Raw genomic sequence first — 25314 nt, 5'->3', positions numbered from 1 at the left:
ATTCCCAACCACATTTACTGAGCTTGAGCAATTTTGACAAAAACAATGGATATACAGTATGTTGCCCTAAGAGTTGTGCAAGGTTGATAGAATCTTATTAAAAATTATTCACAGCTGCAATAGCTGCCAAAGATGCTTCCATCAAGTATTAACTCTGGGGTGTGAAGACATACCAGTATGCAATCAATGCATCCTCATTTTTTATTTCTTTGAAAATATATATATATATATATATATATTAAATTACTAAGTGAATATATATATATATTCACTTTGAAAATGTGGAGTAGGTTGTGTAGATAGATATTGTAAGAAAAATATGTAATGGAATACATTTTTTTATTTAATTTTAAGGCAGCAAAATTTGAAGACTGTACAAGGGGTGTGTAGACTTTCACTATCAACTGTATGTATAATTGTTTTATATTAAGAGGCCCAGGCTAATATGACAAACAGTTATTGAGCATAATTTAATAACAGATTAGTGATTCATCCTATATAGAACTTTCAATAATAACTTAGAATGATTTGTTTTATAATTATGAAGTCTTATTACCAGTAAACAGTTGTTTGATTTAATACAGAGCAGTGATTGTAAAGCTTACATGTATATTTTGAGCTAAGTTTAGTAATTTTTGATATACAGTATCTTTATAGAGCTAAAACTTGCACCTGCAATTAAACATTAGAAAAATTACTTAAATAATCTTTGTCTAAAAGGAAAACTAGACATATGTATGCACTTTTCACTCTGATTATGGTATTCAACTAGAGGGATAATATAAGATCAGTCATTCAAATATCGCACATCATTATAAATCAATAATTCTCAGTTATATTATTGTATCTATCTAGCGTAGACGAGGTACATCTGACTAATACACATCTCTCATACTGTATGAATGCAGTTGTGCTGTTAAAAATAGGACTATGTAATCATACTCCTTAGCTAGCATAATATAACATCCCAGGAAGGAGTCATGAGTTTTAATCTATGCAATAGTTACAAATTGTGCAAAAAACATGTCGCATGGAAACAACACTAAACAAAACAACGCTGTAAACAATCTAATAGGCCTAATGGTGGAGTGTCTTAAAAATATCCATATTGGGTATTTGAAGACATCCATGATTGTCCATACTCCATAGCTATTAAAGCAGTACCTCGATCACAATTTCTGTCAGGACTCAAAAACTGGAATTGTACAGTATGGAGTACAATGACACAGAGGAAATTCTATCCGAAACTCTGGATAGTCAAAAATAAGCCAAGCACCACAGGAATCCACATCCAACCACAAAGCTGTTCTTTCCGGGCCAGCAGAAATTAAAATCAAATGTCTGTGAAGGCAAAAGTCTCTGTCCTGCCTCACTGCAAATTCCATGTCTCTGGGAGTGGTCATGGGTTCTCAGTTTCTCTTCTGAGGAAATTATGCTTTTTGCTTTGGTACCTTTTTACTGTAGTAGTCATGTGTTTGTCTTCATTGACAACAGTTTGACTGTTTCTTCTTTGATGTTGCATACAGATTGTTTGAATTACTGTTAATTTCTGAAACAAACAAGAAACTCGCATGAAAAAAGGCTCTTATGTGTTTCTTATGTTACTCATACAAGTAACCTAGTTAGGGTTAACGTGGCAAGAGAACTGATGTTATTCTGATTACATAATGCATGGTGCCATATTTTAACAGTGCACAGCTGTGCACTCACTGATAACGTCCCCAATGTGTCTTGATCCACTCTTCTCTATCTCTGCCAGAACATTGACCTCAAATGCCAATGATGCAACACGGAAGAAAAACTCCCTCACATTTTCCCCTACAACAAGAACAGGAGGGGAAAAAACATTAAGTCACATTTCTTCTTCAGATGTTTAGACAATTAGTTAACACAAATTATAATACCATCTTACAAACAAGTAGGCTGCATCCTGTCTTATTGCTACCAGTCTCAACATTGATCTGATATATTAGCCCACCAACCAGTCAATGATGACAAGGCCCAATACTCTGCTTTGATTTCCTCAGCCAGTTTGATGGCATCCTGTTCAATCTGAGAGTACTGAGCAGGAGACTGAGAAAATAACAGAGAGAAGAGGGGAAAAACAATAGATATACAAAACATATTATTATTATTATAATAATAATATACAGTATTCCATGAATTTTTAGTATCCAGTATATAGTCTGAACTTCGACTTCTGGAAGTTGACATGAGCGGAGAAAACGGATCAATTGTGCTTCTGCAGATTGTATATAAAAAGAGTGAATACATACACTCAGGTCTTTCTTTGTGCCCACCAGGAAAAGCTGGACATTGGTAGGATCATTCTCCTTCAAGGCATCTTCAAGCCACTGCCTGTGGATAAACATAGCGACATTCAAATATGTTAAGTGGAATTTACAGAGCCCACGTGCAGCTGAAATGTATATTCATACTCATGTCAGTTGAATCTAATGTATTTTACCTTGCATGGCCCAAAGATGCCACATCATTTACATCAAACACAATAATAATCGCTGGAAAACAGAATTAACTTCATTAGTACTACTCAAACATCATCAAATCTGTCCCTAAGAACATGGCAACACGTTTTAGGTTGTAATGAATTATATGGAAACAAAAACTGTTCAAAGAGAAAATTTCCTTACTCTGAGCTCCCCTGTAGTATGTGGAGGCAATACACTTGAACCTCTCCTGCCCTGCAGTGTCCCATCTGTAGAGGAGAGAGATATTGGTGAGTGAAGGGACACAGATTAGCTCTGGTGATTAATACTGTAGAACACACCAGTAGAGTGAGACTCACAACTGTAAGCTGAAAGGCACCCCCAACACTTCAAACCGCTCCATCTCAAAGTCAACACCAATGGTCGCCTTGTAGTTCTTGTCAAATGCATCCTTGCAAAACCTAAAAAGCGTAAATTATTAGAAAAATCCGATAACAATCTACTTGCAAACAACCTATAAAAAAAAACCACAACCGACAGTATTCCAGTTTGGTGTATGCACTGCATTCCATCTGGTTATTAATTCACCAAAACGGCCCAGTTGACTGATACTGCAATCAAGTACTACGCACCAGGAATATCCACATTTTGCTTACCTATTAATCAGACAGGTTTTTCCCACGGCCAGGTCACCAACCACTATGACCTTAGCGATTTTAAACCTACTGGTTTAAAATCGGAGGTGCCACAGACAGAGAGACAATCAAAGATCACAATGAGACAACATACCACCCTCATCCCCATAATGCCATAAGGGAACTATCTGTATATATTGAACATGAAAAGGCTTTGTGGCCTACCCACCCTACTGTGCCAGTGCGTTGCTCCTGGCAGGCAGTCTTCACTTTGAAGTTGAACTCTTCTTTAGTTTGCACAGCAGCCTTCTTACTGTAACACTAGATTAGAACATAATGAACACAGCTTTATGAGATTGGTGGCCTAAGCAGCCTAGAGGGCAAAGGAACTAGGTTTGCAAGCCCAGATAGGGTAACACATTCAAATGACTGTTTGACTGCTAGCATGTACTGTATGATGCTTACCTGAGGAAGCTGGGCAATGACGCGGTCCCTTCGAACAGGAGGCAGCACACTCATGGATGGCACTCGGACAGACATTAGTCCAAGATAACAGGCATCAGAGGGACCTACAGAGTACAGAATGAATAAGTGGAGGGGGGAGAGAGAGACTTAGGTTTTGTCAGTGCTTAATTTGTCAATCGGGAGGTGCCGGAACAGAAAGTGAAAGTGAGAGCGGGGTGACTTCGGGAGCTCTGAAGTACCAGAAAATCACCTTTATAATAAAGCATTGCCTGCATATCATCGCATTTGCATAGTGGTCTAGCCTAGAGCAGTAGATTTATTTTTTTGTAGTCTAGTGTCCGGGAAAAATGTGGCCTTATATAAACACATTTCATGCAAATTTATGTCATTTTATGTGACAGGAGACTTTAGTTGAATCTTTTTTAATACCGCACAAATGATTGAAATTTCAGGCTACTTTGACACTGACAAACTGAGAATGTAAGATCCTTAAAAATTACCTTGTCTTGAATCCATCAATAGACTAGGCCTAGGTGTGTGGAGGTGACACACATATTGTACAATATGAGGGGGAAATTATAGTCCTAAAAAAGCTTTCCAGTTTCACTGACTCACCCATCAATGCGCAGCTCACTCACCGGCGATGGCCGATGCGCTCATGCCAAAAGCCTCTCTCTCTCGTTTTAGTTTGGAAAAACAATGCTGTTTGCTGTTAGGCCTATTTAGAAGTTGATCAAATATTTTCTTAGCCTACAGATAAGTAATTTTGTTTCAGCAGGAGCCATTTGCTTTCCAACCTGTGCTATCCCACAATTCTATACTGAACAGAAATATAAATGCAACAATTTCACCGATTTTACTGAATTACAGTTCATATAAGGAAATTAGTAAATTTAAATATATTCATTAGGCCCTAATCTATGGATTTTATATGACTGGGCAGGGGCGCAGCCATGGGTGGACATAGGTCCATCCACTTGAGAGCCAGGCCCAGCCTATCAGAATTAGTTTTCCCCCACAAACAGGATTTATTACAGACAGAAATACTCCTCCGTTTCATCAGCTGTCTGGGTGGCTGGTCTCAGACAGGTGAAGAAGCCGGATGTGGAGGTCCTGGGCTGGCGTGGTTATTTTTATTTTACCTTTATTTAACAAGGAAAATCAGTTAAGAACAAATTCTTATTTACAATGATGGCCTATCCCGGTCAAACCCTAACCCAGAAGACACTGGGCCAATTGTGCGCCGCCCTATGGGACTCCCAATCACGGCCGGTTGTGATAAATCCTGGAATTGAACCAGGGTCTGTAGTGACACCTCTAGCACTGAGATGCAGTGCCTTAGACCGCTGCGCCACTCGGGAGCCCCGTGTATACGTGGTCTGCGGTTGTGAGGCCAGTTGGATGTACTGCCAAATTCTCTGTAACGACATTATGGTAGAGAAGTTAACATTCAATTCTCTGGTAACAGCTCTGGTGGATATTCCTGCTGTTAGCAGGACAATTGCACGCTCCCTCAAAACTTGAGACTTCTGTGGCATTGTGCTGTATGACAAAACTGCACATTTTAGAGTGGCCTTTTATTGTCCCCAGCACAAGGTGCACCTGGGTAATGATCATGCTGTTTAATCCGCTTCTTGATATGCCACATATGTCAGGTGGCTGGATTATCTTGGCAAAGGAGAAATGCTCACTAACAGGGATGTAAACAAATTTTGAGATAAATCATATTCATATCGAAAATGTCTGTGATCTTTTATTTCAGCTCATGAAACATGGGACCAACACCTTACATGTTGCGTTTATATTTTTGCTCAGTATTTGAAATATTGCAAATGCATGCTGTTCACTGACAGATTTGCCACGCATTCCCGACTGTAGGCAATGCCTTGTGATTGGACTACACACAATCCACAGCTAGGCTATAAAAAAAGAAGCTATTGATCCCCTTGGCTAAATTATAGGCCTACTCCTGGTGTAGTATTCTAAATTATTTAATTTATTTCTCAACATACGGCAGTAATTCTATAATGTTGGCAAATGTATTTCAATTTATCTGATGTGCTGCAGCACCACCAGCGCCCTTCCTTCCCATAGCTATGATTCTATAAGGAAATAAATGATGAAGCACCCTTCCCATAGCTATGATTCTACAAGGAAATAAATGATGAAGTACAACTCTGGAGAGATGGTAGTTGCAGGCTCATGTCTATCAGAGTGCCTGTAGCCTCTCTCGCACCACAGCAACTGCAAAGAGTTGGTCTCTAGGCTACAATGTTGAGCAAATCATAAACCCGGGATGGCCCAACCCAAATAAATTCTTAGAATATCAGGCGCGGGCTGAAAACCTACGTTTTCACATAAGGCTACGTTTTTTAGGGTGTTATGATAATTACAGAGGCGGTAACACGAATTAACTCTGATCGCTTTTATTCGAATTTAAACATTGCAAACAGTGAAAATGATGTTTCATGCCGCGAGATTACCGGATCGTGGCAAATAGGTTCCGGAACGAAACAGTCCAAAACTGAGAGGTTCCGGCAGGATTCGGCTCAAATTAAGCACTGAGTTTTGTTAACATGACAATTATGAGCAAGAGTAGCCTATGCAACGTGTGGGATGACGCACCACTACACGATTACAATTGACTGATTACAATTTTACGCTAATGCTACTCTCTGTTCATCATATATGCATAGCCACTTTAACCATATCTACATGTACATACTACCTCAATCAGCCTGACTAACCGGTGTCTTGTATGTAGCCTCGCTACTGTTATTTTTCACTGTCTTTTTACTTACCTATTGTTCACCTAATACCTTTTTTGCACTATTTGTTAGAGCCTGTAAGTAAGCATTTCACTGTAAAGTGTCTACACCGGCGCACGTGACAAATACACTTTGATTTGATTAGCCTATGAGTCAGTAGCCAGTAACTCGTCTGTTCTGGAGATTATCCACTAATCTATTTTAATCCTATTGTTCTGTTCACAAAGAAAATTAATGACTGTAAACTGTTTACAATAATATAGCTAATTCATATTGAACCGTTAATAGATTGTAAAAAAGTATTGTTGCTCTTTATAATTGTAATCATGCTTAATCATAATTCACATGATAAGAAGCAACACTAGCCTCTTCAAGAACCAAAACATGTGGACACATTGAAACATGATCTCCCAAAATGGCTTAATAAAAACCGAAGTTGTCTACAAAGGAAAAATAAAAGCTGCTAACAAACGGAGTCCATGCTGGTATGTCACTGGAGCTACATACCTTGGAACGGGACAGGATGGAGTTTTTTCGTCACGCAGCGTAACCTTTCAGCCAATAAAGAAAAGCTTTGACTTTTAGTTTGGTTTCAAGATTTGAGGTTTTACATAAATTAATCCGAATCTTTCCAAAATGCTCACCGTATTCGTTCACACCAAATAAACCAGACCTACGGAAGTGAGTGGGAAATAACGTAGTCTGCAAATTATTTAGGTTTTTAGTCGGACCTCTGATTTAGCTCCAGGTTCTCATTGGAATTTGGGAAATAAAGTCCTTGAGAGTCGACTCCCCCTGGCGGCAGATATCATTGGACACAATGTAGCCCAAACACGCATTTATTTTCTAATTTGTGGCAACATTGTTCATTATACAAAATCTTGTAGGCTACAATGCAACATTATAGCCATTGGCGTCATATTCCGGTGATAGAACGCTGGGTTCTCTGTCCTTTGATATTTACTACAGGCCCATGTTGCTTTGCCACTTTTTCTATTTCTTTGCTCATCGACACTTCCTGTCTCGTGGATACATAGTGTCGGGTGTCTTACCAGTAGTAGCCAATGGAAAATTACAATTAGGCAGGGTTTTAACTCCACATCTTGCAAAATACAGTATGTTTTGTTGCTTCTTTTCTGGAGGTGGTATATTCGTCTTGCATATGCACCAGCATCAATAATCTCTTTAGTTTACACAAAACAGCTCTAGAGGGCGGCATAGATCCATTAAATGTTTTATCTTTACGCAATTGGACTATAATTCAAAACAGTTAAACAATGTTTTCCTTCCTTAACTAATGGTCTTTATTTGTTCAACAGATCATGAAGTTGCGTTCAACAAACAAAAGGCTTTTAAAGAGCTTTAATAAGGCACATCAAATCAAATTGTTAAAATCAGAGATGTCATCTTCGAGTCAAGCAATTGCTTTATAATTTATTATATGTTAAGGTATATTTTACTTTTTACAGTAATATGTATTTTTTTTTACTATACAGAATAAAAATATAAAACACAACATGCAACAATTTCAATGATTTTACTGAGTTACAGTTAATAAGGAAATCAGTCAATTGAAATAAATTAATTTGGCCCTAATCTATGGATTTCACATGACTGGGCAGGGGCACAGCCATGGGTGGGCCTGCCCTTGGCTGGAGCCAGGTCCAGCCAATCAGAATGAGTTTTTCCCCACAAAAGGGCTTTATTACAGACAAAAATACTCCTGTTTCATCAGCTGTCCGGCTGGTCTCAGACGATCCAGCAAGTGAAGAAGCTGGATGTGAAGGTCCTGGGCTGGCGTGGTTACACGTGGTCTGTGGTTGTGAAGCCAGTTGGACGTACTGCCAAATTCTCCAAAACGATGTTGGAGGCGAAATTAACATCCAATCCTCTGGCAATAGCTCTGGGGGACATTCCTGCAGTCAGCATGCCAATTGCACACTCCATCAAAACTTGAGACATCTGTGGCAGTACTGTGATACAAAACTGCACATTTTAGAATTGTCTTTTATTGCCAGCACAAGGTGCACCTTTGTAATGATCATGCGGTTTAATCCATTTCTTGATAATCCATCCACCTGACAGGTGTGGCATATTTTGGCAAAAGGAGAAATGCCAACTAACAGGAATGTAAACAAATGTGCACACAAAATTAGAGAGAAGTAAGCTTTTTGTGCATATTTCGGGGATCTCTTATTTCAGCTTATGGAACCAAAACTTAACAAAAAAATAAATGCAAAATGTAAAGTATATTTGGCAAGAGCCCGTATAGCTCTTCAAAACAAGGCACCGACTGTTTATTGTACACAGTTGTTCTACAGAGATTTCTGTCCAGATCATTCAGTCCAGCGTCACATATATACAGTGTTGGGGAGTAGTGAACTATCTATGTAGTTCAACTAGTAATTTTACTATATTTTGCAGTAGCTTGGTGGTAGTTGAACTAAATTCAAATCTTTGTAGTGTTTTCAGTAGTTTGTTACTTTTTTTGCCATGTAGTGGTGTAGCTAACTCCTGGAACTGCACACCACTTTTATTTGAAAAAATAAAAGATGGGTGAAGTAGGCAATAATTTCCTGTCTTTTTTGGCATCAGACCTGCCTCATTCAAATCAAATCAAATGTATTTATATAGCCCTTCTTAGATCAGCTGATATCTCAAAGTGCTGTACAGAACCCAGCCTAAAACCCCAAACAGCAAGCAATGCAGGTGTAGAAGCACGGTGGCTAGGAAAAACTCCCTAGAAAGGCCAAAACCTAGGAAGCAACCTAGAGAGGAACCAGGCTATGAGGGGTGGCCAGTCCTCTTCTGGCTGTGCCGGGTGGAAATTATAACAGAACATGGCCAAGATGTTCAAATGTTCATAAATGACCAGCATGGTCAAATAATAATAATAATCACAGTAGTTGTCGAGGGTGCAACAGGTCAGCACCTCTAACGCTCCTGCTGTCTCTAGAGAGTTGAAAACAGCAGGTCTGGGACAGGTAGCACGTCCGGTGAACAGGTCAGGGTTCCATAGCCGCAGGCAAAACAGTTGAAACTGGAGCAGCAGCACGGCCATTTACACTTGAAACGTGTTTAATAAGCTAAATTACACATTGTTTCCATATGACCCCAAAGTGATCGGTTCTTGCAATTTGTAGTCTACGTCATATCAGATTTACAATGTTTCTACAAAGTAGTTTAGATTAAAGTTGTGTTAACTTTGAAAAAGTAGTTTATAATTTATTTGCTAAAGTAACTTTAATTACGTAAACTATATTTTTCTTAAGGGTGGCTTTATTACAGCTTAACTTCTTCCCGTGTGAAGAAATTGGTAGCTTGGTAAACTAAACTCAGCAAAAAAAGAAAATGCCCCTTTTTCTGGACCCTGTCTTTCAAAGATAATTCGTAAAAATCCAAATAACTTCACAGATCTTCATTGTAAAAGGTTTAAACACTGTTTCCCATGCTTGTTCAATGAACCATAAACATTTAATGAACATGCACCTGTGGAACGGTCGTTAAGACACTAACAGCTTACAGACGGTAGGCAATTAAGGTCACAGTTATGAAAACTTAGGACACTAGAGGCCTTTCTACTAACTCTGAACAACACCAAAAGAAAGATGCCCAGGGTTCCTGCTCATCTGCGTGAACGTGCCTTAGGCATGCTGCAAGGAGGCATGAGGACTGCAGATGTGGCCAGGGCAATAAATTGCAATGTCTGTACTGTGAGATGCATAAGACAGCGCTACAGGACGGACAGCTGATCATCCTCGCAGTGGCAGACTACGTGTAACAACACCTGCACAGGACAATGCATCACACCTGCGGGACAGGTACAGGATGGCAACAACAACTGCCCGAGTTACACTAGGAACGCAGAATCAGTGCTCAGACTGTCCGCAATAGGCTGAGAGAGGCTGGACTGAGGGCTTGTAGGCCTGTTGTAAGGCAGGTCCTCACCAGACATCATCAGCAACAACGTCGCCTATGGGCACAAACCCACCGTTTCTGGATCAGACAGAACTGGCAAAAAGTGCTCTTCACTGACGAGTCGCGATTTTGTCTCACCAGGGGTGATGGTCGGATTCGCATTTATCGTCGAAGGATACCTGGCCCGGGTATCCTGGAAGGATTTTGATCTCATTCCGTCAGTAGAGGATGCCTGGTTATTCTTTAAAAGTGCTTTCCTCACCATCTTAAATAAGCATGCGCCATTCCCCAAAAAATTTAACCAGGAATAGATATAGCCCTTGGTTCACTGCAGACCTGACTGGCCTTGACCAGCACAAAAACATCCTGTGGCTTACTGCATTAGCATCGAACAGCTCCCGCGATATGCAACTTTTCTGGGAAGTTAGGAACCAATATACACAGGCAGTTAGGAAAGCAAAGGCTAGCTTTTTCAAGCAGAAATTTGCCTCCTGTAGCACAAACTCCAAAGGTTCTGGTACACTGTAAGGTCCATGGAGAATAAGAACACCTCCTCCCAGCTGCCCGCTACACTGAGGTTAGGAAACACTGTCACCACCGATAAATCCACGATAATTGAGAATTTCAATAAGCATCTCTCTACTGCTGGCCATGCTTTCCACCTGGCTACCCCTACCCTGGTCAACAGCCCTGCACCCCCACAGCAACTTTTCCAAGCCTCCCCCATTTCTCCTTCACCTAAATTGCTAATGTTCTGAAAGAGCTGCAAAATCTGGACCCCTACAAATCAGCAGGGCTAGACAATCTGGACCCTCTCTTTCTAAAAGTATCCGCTGAAATTGTTGCAACCCCTATTACTAGCCTGTTCAACCTCTCGTATCGTCTGAGATCCCCAAAGATTGGAAAGCTGCTGCGGTCATCCCCCTCTTCAAAGGGGGAGACACTCTAGACCCAAACTGCTACAGACCTAAATCTATCCTACCCTGCCTTTCTAAGGTCTTCGAAAGCCAAGTTAACAAACAGATCACCGACCATTTCGAATCCCACCGTAACTTCTCCGCTATGCAATCTGGTTTCTGAGCTGGTCATGGGTGCACCTCAGCCACGCTCAAGGTCCTAAACGATATCATAACCGCCATCGATAAGAGACAATACTGTGCAGCTGTATTCATCGACCTGGCCAAGGCTTTCGACTCTGTCAATCACCACATTCTTATCAGCAGACTCAACAGCCTTGGTTTCTCAAATGACTGCCTCGCCTGGTTCACCAACTACTTCTCAGATAGAGTTCAGTGTGTCAAATCGGAGGGCCTGTTGTCCGGACCTCTGGCAGTCTCTATGGGGGTGCCACAGGGTTCAGTTCTCGGGCCGACTCTCTTCTCTGTATACATCAATGATGTCGCTCTTGCTGCTGATGATTCTCTCATTCACCTCTACGTAGACGACACCATTCTGTATACTTCTGGCCCTTCTTTGGACACTGTGTTAACTAACCTCCAGACGAGCTTCAATGCCATACAACACTCCTTCCGTGGCCTCCAACTGCTTTTAAATTAAAGTAAAACTAAATGCATGATCTTCAACCGATCGCTGCCCACACCTTCCCGCCCGTCCAGCATCACTACTCTGGACGGTTCTGACTTAGGTATTTGTAGTTGTCCACATATTCTATGTGTCTGGTTAGACTGTAAACTCTCCTTCGACTCACATTAAGCATCTCCAATCCAAAATTAAATCTAGAATTGGCTTCCTATTTCGCAACAAAGCATCCTTCACTCATGCTGCCCTCGTACCCTCGTAAAACTGACTATCCTACCGATCCTGGACTTCGGCGATGTCATTTACAAAATAGCCTCCAACACTCTACTCAGCAAATTGGATGCAGTCTATCACAGTGCCATCCGTTTTGTCACCAAAGCCACATATACTACCCACCACTGCGACCTGTATGCTCTCGTTGGCTGGCCCTCGCTTCATATTCGTTGCCAAACCCACTGGCTCCAGGTCATCTATAGGTCTTTGCTAGGTAAAGCCCCGCCTTAGCTCACTGGTCACCATAGCAACACCCACCCATAGCACACGCTCCAGCAGGTATATTTCACTGGTCATCCCCAAAGCCAACACCTAATTTGGCCTTCTTTCCTTCCAGTTCTCTGCTGCCAATGACTGGAACGAATTGCAACAACAACAAAAAAATCACTGAAGCCTTATCTCCCTCTCTAACCTTAAGCATCAGCTGCCAGAGCAGCTTACCAATCACTGTACACAGCTCATCTGTAAATAGCACACCCAACTACCTCATCCCCATATTGTTTTTCTTGTTTTTTAGCTCTTTTGCACTCCAGTATTTCTACTTGCACATCTCTCACTCGAGTGTTAATGCTAAATTGTAATTATTTCACCACTATGGCCTATTTATTGCCTTACCTCCCTAATCTTACTACATTTGCACACACTGTACATATATTTTTCTATTGTGTTATTGACTGTACATTTCTTTATCCCATGTGTAACTGTGTTGTTTTTGGTCGCACTGCTTTGCTTTATCTTGGCCAGGTCGAAGTTGTAAATGAGAACTTGTTCTTAACTGGCCTTCCTGGTTAAATAAAGGTGAAATATATTATTTTTAAAAACAGCAAGATCTGGCAAATCTGGTGCAGTCCATGAGGAGATGCACTTCAATACTTAATGCAGCTGGTGGCCACACCAGATACTGACTGTTACTTTTGACCCCCCCCCCCTTTGTTCAGGGACACATTATTCCATTTCTGTTAGTCACATGTCTGTGGAACTTGTTCAGTTTATGTCTCAGTTGTTGAATCTTGTTATGTTCATACAAATATTTACACATGTTAAGTTTGCTGAAAATAAACGCAGTCGACAGTGAGAAGACGCTTCTTTTTTTGCTGCGTTTATTTTCAAAGTAGCTTCCCCAACACCATCTATAGACATACTGTGGGGGCTATCCAGGGAAGATTGTTGAGAAGGAACTGCGGTAGAGGCACTACTATGGCTAACCCATCCTCTGGACCTGTCCGTTTCGGTTTGATTCACTTTGATAAATAATTTGAAGAGAAGCAATTCTTGTAACCTCAATAAATAAATACAAATTGACCTGGCTGTACATTCAGCTACTTTCCAGGGGATACATGCATTTCACTACGTTAGATTTATGGAATGAATGGTCGCTGTTGTAAGAATGCCTGTCACCCATGTATTAGTGTTGACCTTTTGAGACAAAACAGTGAAGAATGAAAGTAAAACAGATGTATTGTCTGACAGTTTGTTAGTGTAAGATATTGATTGTACTATAGTATATTTACAAAATCCTATTAGTGGAAATTTCAATAAAACTATGTTGCTAAGTGACACCTGACAGAATTTGTGGGGTGGAACGTACAGCAACCAAGGTGGTGCCTGTTATCCTTGGCAGTTTGTTTCTCTACTGTATGCATGCATGTATGATTGTTAGCAGTTTTTCTGTTAAAGAGCATTCCACATGAATCATGTACATTCCTATATTGTAAACAATTGTATTAGCTATGATCAGAAGCAAAAGTGGCACAGTATCCTGGAAGTAATTTAGTAGGATTATCCCTGTCAGTGTTAACAGACCAGTCTCTCACTGTATGCTGCCCTGTTAGTGTGAGATCTTCAGCCACAGTGGGCATAATCATCACTATAGGGCACGTACCACTGTCCACATCCTTTCCTGGTCGCCTCTCACTACAACGCGAGCCATTTTGTTGTTATAATAATAATAATGAAGTCACAGCTTGACACAATGCGATGAGATGTGTAACCGAACAAACACACCAAACACAATATCTGGTATATGGTCATGTCACTATCGGTGTCATTCAGTGAGGAACTTTTTGACGTTGTTGTGGGTGCCATTTTGCTCCATGTGAGCCCTGCTCCGGGGGAAGAAGTCGGCGCGGAGAAGACGATAAAAGTAGATCAGGATCATGGTGTTCATGAGGGTCATGGTAACCAGGAAGTAGCCTCCTTTGTCCATCCAGGAGTAGTTCTGGACGATGTAATATGTGAGGTAGAACTGTGCACTGAGGCGGAAGACGATGTAGGTGAAGAGGTTGAGGAACTTATTGATTTGGTACAGAGGGGACGACTGCTGTGATGCTAGCTTCAGCATTAGCCTCAAATGCAGGGTGACACTGTTAACCTCCACAAAGAGAGCCACCACAGCACCGGCCACGTAGAGGTGCGAGTACAGAGAATACAGGAAGCACCAGAGCACCTGAGGAAGGGAAGGACAGAGAGAAAGTATTTAATATATACCAACGGCACTCTGCCGCCTTACAGCTGTAAGGCAATTGGGATACAGTAATCTTTGCAATAGTAAAACTGGGGAAAAATATACAATTTATATTGAATATACTGTATGATTAATGGATCACCAAAAAAACACTAATCAACCAACTAGTGGTCAGAATATTGGGACAAATACTACATGACCAAAAGTATGTGGACATCTGCTTGTTGAACATCTCATTCCAAAATCATGGGCATTAATATGGAGTTGATCCCTTTGCTCCTACAACAGCCGCCACTATTCTGAGAAAGCTTTCCACTAGATGTTGGAACATTGCTGCGGGGACTTGCTGCGGGGACTTTGCTCAACCCTGGTTGAGGTCAGGGCACTGCAGGCCAGTCAAGTTATTCCACACCGATCGACAAACCATTCTGTATGGACCTCGCATTGTGCACGGGAGCATTGTCATGCTGAAACAGGAAAGGGCCTTCCCCAAACTGTTGCCACAAAGTTTGAAGCACAGAATCGTCTGGCAGGGGTGGGCAATCCCAGTCCTCGGGGGCCTGATTGGGGTCACAGTTTTGCCCCAGCTAATACACCTGACTCCAAAATTCACCTAATCATGATCTTCAGTTTAGAATGCAATTTGATTAAATCAGCTGTTTGCTAGGGATGGAGAAAAAGTGTGACAATCAGGCCCCTGAGGACTGGAGTTGCCCAACCCTGAATGTCATTGTATGCTGTAGCATTAAGGTTTCCCTTCACTGGAAATCAGGGGCAAGCCCGAACCATGAAAAAACGCCCAGGCCATTATTCCTCCTCCACCAAACTTTACAGTTGGCACTATGCATTTGGGCAGGTAGCCTTCTCCTGGCATCCAGCAAACCCAGATTTGTCCGTCGGATTGCCAGATGATGAAGCGTGATTCATCACTCCGGAGAACGTGCTTCCACTGCTCCAGAGTCCAATGGTGGCGAGCTTTACACCACTCCAGCCAACGCATGGCATTGCGCATGGTGATCTTAGGCCATGAAAACCCATTTAATGAAGCTCCCGATGAACAGTTTGTGTGCTGACGTTGCTTCCAGAGGTAGTTTGGAACTCAGTAGTGAGTGTTGCAACCGAGGACAGACGATTTTTACGCGCTACGAGCTTCATCACTTGGCGGTCCCGTTCTGTGAGCGGTTGTTGCTCCTAGACGTTTCCACTTCACAATAACAGTACTTACAGTTGACTGGGGCAGCTCTAGCAGGGCAGACATTTGACGAACTGACTTGATGGAAAGGTGGCATCCTATGACGGTGCCACGTTGAAAGTCGCTGAGCTCTTTAGTAAGACTATTCTACTGCCAATGTTTGTTTATGGAGAGTGCATGGCTGTGTGCTCGATTTTATACACCTGTCAGCCATGTGTGGCTTAAATAGCAGAATCCACTATTTTGAAGGGGTGTCCATATACTTTTGTATATATAGTGTACACTGACTGATCGGAGACACAGGGAAGCTCAGCTCAATGTGTGCCTCAGATCAGTTGCAAGATGCCCTGTGTTCAACACAACACACATCCCACCACACACAAGGGTGGGTGTTGTTCGCCTGCAATCAGGGATAGGCACACAGGAGCATTTATTTAGATTACAGAATAGGCCCTCACTGTGGCACCTTTAAAATGTCACTACTGACACAGTAAAATCCCCCTAGGAGGAGTACGATTCCTCTTAGCACCATACAATATTAAGATGTCATCTGCAAAATTTCTTCACAGCTCACATTGTTTCAATTCACTTCACTTGAAGTGAAACAAAGTGTGAGCGCAGCAATCATTCTGGTTTCACAAGGTCATAAAACAAAACCAGTGAATTAAAATACTGTATCTAACCTTCAGACACAATCTAGCAGTAGCTGCTGTAACAATAAATAAAATAAATAAATATATATATATTTAAAAAAAGAGGCCATATTTAAATTCTTACCAGATACAAACTGAAACAATAAAAAGGTAAATTATCTTACCAGAACATGATGAATTAAGAACTCCCAGGATCCTCTTGCATGTCTAGTTAGAATGATGTCACCTCCATCTTGTACAAAGTATCCTGTCAAAGGAGAGTAAAGAGCAATGCCTCAGTTGAGGCCTTTTGAGCGTTCTAAATAAAATTGTATTCGTCACAAACAGGAGTAGACTTAGTGAAATGCTTACTTATGGGCCCTTCCCAACAATGCCAAGAATTTTTTTTCCATTGTTTTACTTTTAGATGTGTGTATTGTTAGATAGTACTGCACTGTTGGAGCTAGGAACACAAGCATTTCACTACACCCACAAACATCTGCTAAATGTGTGTATGTGACCAATAAAATGTGATTTGAAAAGTAAAACGCGTAATAATAAATACACAATGAGTAACCATAACTTGGCTATATGCACGGGATACTAGTACAAAGTTGATCTAAGAGCTATCTAATCTTAGGCCACGTTCCAATGTGCATTCCAGCATACCCCTTTGAATGCATGCCCAATACATTGCTTCATTCAAATTCTATGCTAGTGTGGATATTGGAACAGAGCCTGAGATTCTATTTCTATGGATTACTTATCAAGGTGCAAACAACGGATGAGGCCATCTAAATTGTTGATAACAGTAGTACCATAAACAAAATGGCCAGGACTTCCCTGTCCTACATATATCAGCGGAGAGAAATATATTGGACCGTACTGGCATAGTCCATCCTAATTATCAGCACCATGGACATTTGTGTTACACTTGAAAGGAAAACACAGGAATACCGCTTTAGACTGGATTTCAAAAATGAGTGTTGTGTGAACCTCTATAAATGGCAATCTGTCTCAATGGAATGGAAGGTTTGCGGTTGTCAGGCTGGCTCTCCTCAGACCTGCAGCTTCAGTTACACATGCATGCGAGACACGCGGAATAATAACACCCAACACTAGTCACATCTCGTCATCACATCTTTCAGCAGGGCTTTAGACTGCTGGGTCTTTAGGGGATTCGTTTTGGTGCCCATAGCAATCTGAAGGTGTGGCCCATCCCCTATTTGAGCCCGGTGAGATGGGCGGAGAGTATTTCTTTTCCCAGGATATCCCAGCTATTATTAGGAACAAAAGTAGCGGTCAAGCTCAGGATTCACTCCATGCCTTTTAACTTAAAAAAATAAAAATTGATCAAGCCAGACTGAAGCCATTATTACAAAATGTTGAAGTGTTTACAGACTCCCCACGATGAACCCCACTCTCCCACACCATTTGTGGTCAATGTTAATGGCTTCCCAGTTTACCTTTATTTAACCCTTTCACATACAGGTATTTTAGCAGCCATCTTAAAGGGGTAGTGACTGACCTGATGAGATGCAGATGAGCATGTAGGCCGGGGCCGTGTAGAAGGAGTGAATGTTGGTTGCCAACTCAGGCGAAATGATCACACTGGAGAGGACAGGGATACATGGTTATGTACAGTTAAGTCTGAGTTCCTCTCATTCAGACACAGGGCTCACTGTGGAGCAGGGTTTCCCAGACTTGTTCCCGGGGGCCCGTTTTGGTTTTTGCCCTAGCACTACACAGCTGATTCAAATGACCAACTCATCGTCAAGCTTTGATTATTTGAAATCAGCTGTGTAGTGCTAGGGCAAAAAACAAAAACGTGCAACCAGGGGAGGCCCCAGGAGCAAGTTTGGTAAACCCTGCTGTAGAGAATAGCCTGACTAAGCACAGACTTAGTATCATGATCTGGTAACAGCAATTCTCCTGCTTCTTTACAAGATGATTTGTGCCTTCACAAGGTCTATAGCAAAGTCTATGGTGAGACAGTACATTCCCTTGTTAATGCATGACCTGATGATGTCTAGCAGGTCAGGGTGAACACGTGAACAGGGTGAACTACATGAACAGCAGCTTGTCGAATATAACTGCTTTCACTTTATAAAACATCTATTACTAGCCTAAATTGTATAGCCTGCCTATGTACGCATGTGTTGTCAGCTATGCAAGTAGTGTAGGTACTGTGTAATATATATATATATACACACACACACACAAACTACCAGTCAAAAGTCTGGACACCTACTCATTCAAGGGTTCTTTATCTTTACTATTTTCTACATTGTAGAATAATAGTGAAGACATCAAAACTATGAAATAACATATGGAATCATGTAGTAACCAAAAAAAAGTTAAATCAACCTCTTATGGCTGCGATCCCCGTGCAGGGATCAACATCCGGGGAAATTTCAGAGTGACTAAATAAAAATACAACGTCGTAACATTAAACATTCTTGAAAATGCAAGTGTCTTACATCCTTCAAAAGATTAGAATCTTGGTAATCAAACTACGTTTTCCGATTTAAAATAGCTATTACAGAGAACAAATGCCATGCTTTTGTTTGAGAAGAGCGATCAACAACAACAAACATTTTCCACCATGACAGTTTTGACACATTCACATCTGAAGGTTTTTATATTTTTTTTTGTGTGTTAGAATTGTTGATTTTGATATGTTGTATATAGTTATTTGCACTGTTGTATATAGTTATAGGTCATTTCACCAATTCGACCACTTGGGTACATTTGGGCAACTTGTGTGGGACACCTGGGTGACTTCATGCTAAATGTCATGTAGCTCACCCATTCCTGAAGTTATCAGTCTGAAACACCAGCATCCTATCTGACTGTGTGGCTATTCTAGTACATGTGAAAGATGATGCTACAACAATAAAAAAACAGAAAACGTATGTTCTTGCTTTCTCTTTTCTTCCACCAGATCTACTGTGTTATATTCTCCTACATTCAATTAACATTTCCACAAACTTCAGAATGTTTCCATTCAAATGATACCAAGAATATGCATATCCTTGCCTCTGGGGCTGAGCTATAGGCAGGTAGATTAGGGTATGTCTTCGGGTGGAAATTGAGAACAAGGGATGCAGCCATAAAAGTTTAAATCAATATATATTTGAGATTTTTCAAAGTGGCCACCCTTTGCCTTGATGACAACTTTGCACACTCTTGGCATTCGCTCAACCAGCTTCATGAGGTAGTCACCGGGAATGTCTTTCAATTAACAGGTGTGCCTTCTTAAAAGTTAATTTGTGGAATTTCTTTCCTTCTCAATGTATTTGAGCCAATCAGTTGTATTGTGACAAGGTAGGGGTGGTACACAGAAGATATTTGGTAAAAGACCAAGTCCATATTATGGCAAGAACAGCTCAAATAAGCAAAGAGAAACAACAATGCATCATTACTTTAAGACATGAAGGTCAGTCAATACTGAAAATCAAGAACTTGAATCATGTACATTCCTATATTGTAAACAATTGTATTAGCTATGATCAGAAGCAAAAGTGGCACAGTATCCTGGAAGTAATTTAGTAGGATTATCCCTGTCAGTGTTAACAGACCAGTCTCTCACTGTATGCTGCCCTGTTAGTGTGAGATCTTCAGCCACAGTGGGCATAATCATCACTATAGGGCACGTACCACTGTCCACATCCTTTCCTGGTCGCCTCTCACTACAACGCGAGCCATTTTGTTGTTATAATAATAATAATGAAGTCACAGCTTGACACAATGCGATGAGATGTGTAACCGAACAAACACACCAAACACAATATCTGGTATATGGTCATGTCACTATCGGTGTCATTCAGTGAGGAACTTTTTGACGTTGTTGTGGGTGCCATTTTGCTCCATGTGAGCCCTGCTCCGGGGGAAGAAGTCGGCGCGGAGAAGACGATAAAAGTAGATCAGGATCATGGTGTTCATGAGGGTCATGGTAACCAGGAAGTAGCCTCCTTTGTCCATCCAGGAGTAGTTCTGGACGATGTAATATGTGAGGTAGAACTGTGCACTGAGGCGGAAGACGATGTAGGTGAAGAGGTTGAGGAACTTATTGATTTGGTACAGAGGGGACGACTGCTGTGATGCTAGCTTCAGCATTAGCCTCAAATGCAGGGTGACACTGTTAACCTCCACAAAGAGAGCCACCACAGCACCGGCCACGTAGAGGTGCGAGTACAGAGAATACAGGAAGCACCAGAGCACCTGAGGAAGGGAAGGACAGAGAGAAAGTATTTAATATATACCAACGGCACTCTGCCGCCTTACAGCTGTAAGGCAATTGGGATACAGTAATCTTTGCAATAGTAAAACTGGGGAAAAATATACAATTTATATTGAATATACTGTATGATTAATGGATCACCAAAAAAACACTAATCAACCAACTAGTGGTCAGAATATTGGGACAAATACTACATGACCAAAAGTATGTGGACATCTGCTTGTTGAACATCTCATTCCAAAATCATGGGCATTAATATGGAGTTGATCCCTTTGCTCCTACAACAGCCGCCACTATTCTGAGAAAGCTTTCCACTAGATGTTGGAACATTGCTGTGGGGACTTGCTGCGGGGACTTTGCTCAACCCTGGTTGAGGTCAGGGCACTGCAGGCCAGTCAAGTTATTCCACACCGATCGACAAACCATTCTGTATGGACCTCGCATTGTGCACGGGAGCATTGTCATGCTGAAACAGGAAAGGGCCTTCCCCAAACTGTTGCCACAAAGTTTGAAGCACAGAATCGTCTGGCAGGGGTGGGCAATCCCAGTCCTCGGGGGCCTGATTGGGGTCACAGTTTTGCCCCAGCTAATACACCTGACTCCAAAATTCTCCTAATCATGATCTTCAGTTTAGAATGCAATTTGATTAAATCAGCTGTTTGCTAGGGATGGAGAAAAAGTGTGACAATCAGGCCCCTGAGGACTGGAGTTGCCCAACCCTGAATGTCATTGTATGCTGTAGCATTAAGGTTTCCCTTCACTGGAAATCAGGGGCAAGCCCGAACCATGAAAAAACGCCCAGGCCATTATTCCTCCTCCACCAAACTTTACAGTTGGCACTATGCATTTGGGCAGGTAGCCTTCTCCTGGCATCCAGCAAACCCAGATTTGTCCGTCGGATTGCCAGATGATGAAGCGTGATTCATCACTCCGGAGAACGTGCTTCCACTGCTCCAGAGTCCAATGGTGGCGAGCTTTACACCACTCCAGCCAACGCATGGCATTGCGCATGGTGATCTTAGGCCATGAAAACCCATTTAATGAAGCTCCCGATGAACAGTTTGTGTGCTGACGTTGCTTCCAGAGGTAGTTTGGAACTCAGTAGTGAGTGTTGCAACCGAGGACAGACGATTTTTACGCGCTACGAGCTTCATCACTTGGCGGTCCCGTTCTGTGAGCGGTTGTTGCTCCTAGACGTTTCCACTTCACAATAACAGTACTTACAGTTGACTGGGGCAGCTCTAGCAGGGCAGACATTTGACGAACTGACTTGATGGAAAGGTGGCATCCTATGACGGTGCCACGTTGAAAGTCGCTGAGCTCTTTAGTAAGACTATTCTACTGCCAATGTTTGTTTATGGAGAGTGCATGGCTGTGTGCTCGATTTTATACACCTGTCAGCCATGTGTGGCTTAAATAGCAGAATCCACTATTTTGAAGGGGTGTCCATATACTTTTGTATATATAGTGTACACTGACTGATCGGAGACACAGGGAAGCTCAGCTCAATGTGTGCCTCAGATCAGTTGCAAGATGCCCTGTGTTCAACACAACACACATCCCACCACACACAAGGGTGGGTGTTGTTCGCCTGCAATCAGGGATAGGCACACAGGAGCATTTATTTAGATTACAGAATAGGCCCTCACTGTGGCACCTTTAAAATGTCACTACTGACACAGTAAAATCCCCCTAGGAGGAGTACGATTCCTCTTAGCACCATACAATATTAAGATGTCATCTGCAAAATTTCTTCACAGCTCACATTGTTTCAATTCACTTCACTTGAAGTGAAACAAAGTGTGAGCGCAGCAATCATTCTGGTTTCACAAGGTCATAAAACAAAACCAGTGAATTAAAATACTGTATCTAACCTTCAGACACAATCTAGCAGTAGCTGCTGTAACAATAAATAAAATAAATAAATATATATATATTTAAAAAAAGAGGCCATATTTAAATTCTTACCAGATACAAACTGAAACAATAAAAAGGTAAATTATCTTACCAGAACATGATGAATTAAGAACTCCCAGGATCCTCTTGCATGTCTAGTTAGAATGATGTCACCTGCATCTTGTACAAAGTATCCTGTCAAAGGAGAGTAAAGAGCAATGCCTCAGTTGAGGCCTTTTGAGCGTTCTAAATAAAATTGTATTCATCACAAACAGGAGTAGACTTAGTGAAATGCTTACTTATGGGCCCTTCCCAACAATGCCAAGAATTTTTTTTCCATTGTTTTACTTTTAGATGTGTGTATTGTTAGATAGTACTGCACTGTTGGAGCTAGGAACACAAGCATTTCACTACACCCACAAACATCTGCTAAATGTGTGTATGTGACCAATAAAATGTGATTTGAAAAGTAAAACGCGTAATAATAAATACACAATGAGTAACGATAACTTGGCTATATGCACGGGATACTAGTACAAAGTTGATCTAAGAGCTATCTAATCTTAGGCCACGTTCCAATGTGCATTCCAGCATACCCCTTTGAATGCATGCCCAATACATTGCTTCATTCAAATTCTATGCTAGTGTGGATATTGGAACAGAGCCTGAGATTCTATTTCTATGGATTACTTATCAAGGTGCAAACAACGGATGAGGCCATCTAAATTGTTGATAACAGTAGTACCATAAACAAAATGGCCAGGACTTCCCTGTCCTACATATATCAGCGGAGAGAAATATATTGGACCGTACTGGCATAGTCCATCCTAATTATCAGCACCATGGACATTTGTGTTACACTTGAAAGGAAAACACAGGAATACCGCTTTAGACTGGATTTCAAAAATGAGTGTTGTGTGAACCTCTATAAATGGCAATCTGTCTCAATGGAATGGAAGGTTTGCGGTTGTCAGGCTGGCTCTCCTCAGACCTGCAGCTTCAGTTACACATGCATGCGAGACACGCGGAATAATAACACCCAACACTAGTCACATCTCGTCATCACATCTTTCAGCAGGGCTTTAGACTGCTGGGTCTTTAGGGGATTCGTTTTGGTGCCCATAGCAATCTGAAGGTGTGGCCCATCCCCTATTTGAGCCCGGTGAGATGGGCGGAGAGTATTTCTTTTCCCAGGATATCCCAGCTATTATTAGGAACAAAAGTAGCGGTCAAGCTCAGGATTCACTCCATGCCTTTTAACTTAAAAAAATAAAAATTGATCAAGCCAGACTGAAGCCATTATTACAAAATGTTGAAGTGTTTACAGACTCCCCACGATGAACCCCACTCTCCCACACCATTTGTGGTCAATGTTAATGGCTTCCCAGTTTACCTTTATTTAACCCTTTCACATACAGGTATTTTAGCAGCCATCTTAAAGGGGTAGTGACTGACCTGATGAGATGCAGATGAGCATGTAGGCCGGGGCCGTGTAGAAGGAGTGAATGTTGGTTGCCAACTCAGGCGAAATGATCACACTGGAGAGGACAGGGATACATGGTTATGTACAGTTAAGTCTGAGTTCCTCTCATTCAGACACAGGGCTCACTGTGGAGCAGGGTTTCCCAGACTTGTTCCCGGGGGCCCGTTTTGGTTTTTGCCCTAGCACTACACAGCTGATTCAAATGACCAACTCATCGTCAAGCTTTGATTATTTGAAATCAGCTGTGTAGTGCTAGGGCAAAAAACAAAAACGTGCAACCAGGGGAGGCCCCAGGAGCAAGTTTGGTAAACCCTGCTGTAGAGAATAGCCTGACTAAGCACAGACTTAGTATCATGATCTGGTAACAGCAATTCTCCTGCTTCTTTACAAGATGATTTGTGCCTTCACAAGGTCTATAGCAAAGTCTATGGTGAGACAGTACATTCCCTTGTTAATGCATGACCTGATGATGTCTAGCAGGTCAGGGTGAACACGTGAACAGGGTGAACTACATGAACAGCAGCTTGTCGAATATAACTGCTTTCACTTTATAAAACATCTATTACTAGCCTAAATTGTATAGCCTGCCTATGTACGCATGTGTTGTCAGCTATGCAAGTAGTGTAGGTACTGTGTAATATATATATATATACACACACACACACAAACTACCAGTCAAAAGTCTGGACACCTACTCATTCAAGGGTTCTTTATCTTTACTATTTTCTACATTGTAGAATAATAGTGAAGACATCAAAACTATGAAATAACATATGGAATCATGTAGTAACCAAAAAAAAGTTAAATCAACCTCTTATGGCTGCGATCCCCGTGCAGGGATCAACATCCGGGGAAATTTCAGAGTGACTAAATAAAAATACAACGTCGTAACATTAAACATTCTTGAAAATGCAAGTGTCTTACATCCTTCAAAAGATTAGAATCTTGGTAATCAAACTACGTTTTCCGATTTAAAATAGCTATTACAGAGAACAAATGCCATGCTTTTGTTTGAGAAGAGCGATCAACAACAACAAACATTTTCCACCATGACAGTTTTGACACATTCACATCTGAAGGTTTTTATATTTTTTTTTGTGTGTTAGAATTGTTGATTTTGATATGTTGTATATAGTTATTTGCACTGTTGTATATAGTTATAGGTCATTTCACCAATTCGACCACTTGGGTACATTTGGGCAACTTGTGTGGGACACCTGGGTGACTTCATGCTAAATGTCATGTAGCTCACCCATTCCTGAAGTTATCAGTCTGAAACACCAGCATCCTATCTGACTGTGTGGCTATTCTAGTACATGTGAAAGATGATGCTACAACAATAAAAAAACAGAAAACGTA

General features: G+C 41.4%; 3 protein-coding genes across 3 annotated transcripts; all 3 read right to left on the bottom strand.

Moving 5' to 3' along the window:
• Nucleotides 1-331: 331 nt before the first annotated feature.
• On the bottom strand, nt 332-7064 carry LOC120018757 (ras-related protein Rab-34-like). Its single transcript, XM_038961963.1, has 12 exons — nt 6960-7064; nt 6823-6866; nt 3548-3651; nt 3312-3403; nt 3104-3169; nt 2807-2908; nt 2652-2716; nt 2468-2519; nt 2277-2358; nt 1983-2073; nt 1711-1818; nt 332-1549 (listed from the first exon to the last, which is right to left on the bottom strand). Exons 3-12 carry the CDS (start codon nt 3620-3622, stop codon nt 1482-1484), a joined length of 801 nt encoding a protein of 266 aa, XP_038817891.1. The 5' UTR covers nt 3623-3651; nt 6823-6866; nt 6960-7064; the 3' UTR covers nt 332-1481.
• Nucleotides 7065-13786: 6722 nt separating this feature from the next.
• Nucleotides 13787-19176, bottom strand: LOC120018545 (TLC domain-containing protein 1-like). The gene is made up of 4 exons (XM_038961764.1): nt 19142-19176; nt 17862-17944; nt 16519-16601; nt 13787-14491 (listed from the first exon to the last, which is right to left on the bottom strand). Exons 1-4 carry the CDS (start codon nt 19174-19176, stop codon nt 14090-14092), a joined length of 603 nt encoding a protein of 200 aa, XP_038817692.1. The 3' UTR covers nt 13787-14089.
• A 615-nt stretch (nt 19177-19791) lies between these two features.
• LOC120018544 (TLC domain-containing protein 1-like) lies at nt 19792-25242 on the bottom strand. The gene is made up of 4 exons (XM_038961763.1): nt 25208-25242; nt 23928-24010; nt 22585-22667; nt 19792-20557 (listed from the first exon to the last, which is right to left on the bottom strand). Exons 1-4 carry the CDS (start codon nt 25240-25242, stop codon nt 20156-20158), a joined length of 603 nt encoding a protein of 200 aa, XP_038817691.1. The 3' UTR covers nt 19792-20155.
• Nucleotides 25243-25314: the final 72 nt, after the last annotated feature.

This window comes from Salvelinus namaycush, chromosome 23, assembly GCF_016432855.1.
Source record: "Salvelinus namaycush isolate Seneca chromosome 23, SaNama_1.0, whole genome shotgun sequence".
NCBI classification, from domain to species: Eukaryota; Metazoa; Chordata; class Actinopteri; order Salmoniformes; family Salmonidae; genus Salvelinus; species Salvelinus namaycush.
Note: the sequence above shows the minus strand (reverse complement) of the source record. Positions and strands in the feature narration are given on the sequence as shown.

What these genes read in the sequence shown, in the direction of transcription:
- LOC120018545 (XM_038961764.1), bottom strand. Translation starts at nt 19,176, where the DNA reads ATGCTGGTGTTTCAGACTGATAACTTCAGGAATGG. An exon ending in ACTGATAACTTCAGGAATGG is followed by an intron (nt 17,945 to 19,141) that starts GTGAGCTACATG and finishes TGTCCTCTCCAG; the next exon opens with TGTGATCATTTCGCCTGAGT. An exon ending in GCTCATCTGCATCTCATCAG is followed by an intron (nt 16,602 to 17,861) that starts GTCAGTCACTAC and finishes CTCCTTTGACAG; the next exon opens with GATACTTTGTACAAGATGGA.
- LOC120018757 (XM_038961963.1), bottom strand. Translation starts at nt 3,622, where the DNA reads ATGTCTGTCCGAGTGCCATCCATGAGTGTGCTGCCTCCTGTTCGAAGG. An exon ending in CAACGCACTGGCACAGTAGG is followed by an intron (nt 3,170 to 3,311) that starts GTGGGTAGGCCA and finishes TTAAACCAGTAG; the next exon opens with GTTTAAAATCGCTAAGGTCA. An exon ending in GCACAAAGAAAGACCTGAGT is followed by an intron (nt 2,074 to 2,276) that starts GTATGTATTCAC and finishes TTATTTTCTCAG; the next exon opens with TCTCCTGCTCAGTACTCTCA.
- LOC120018544 (XM_038961763.1), bottom strand. Translation starts at nt 25,242, where the DNA reads ATGCTGGTGTTTCAGACTGATAACTTCAGGAATGG. An exon ending in ACTGATAACTTCAGGAATGG is followed by an intron (nt 24,011 to 25,207) that starts GTGAGCTACATG and finishes TGTCCTCTCCAG; the next exon opens with TGTGATCATTTCGCCTGAGT. An exon ending in TCTTAATTCATCATGTTCTG is followed by an intron (nt 20,558 to 22,584) that starts GTAAGATAATTT and finishes TCCCTTCCTCAG; the next exon opens with GTGCTCTGGTGCTTCCTGTA.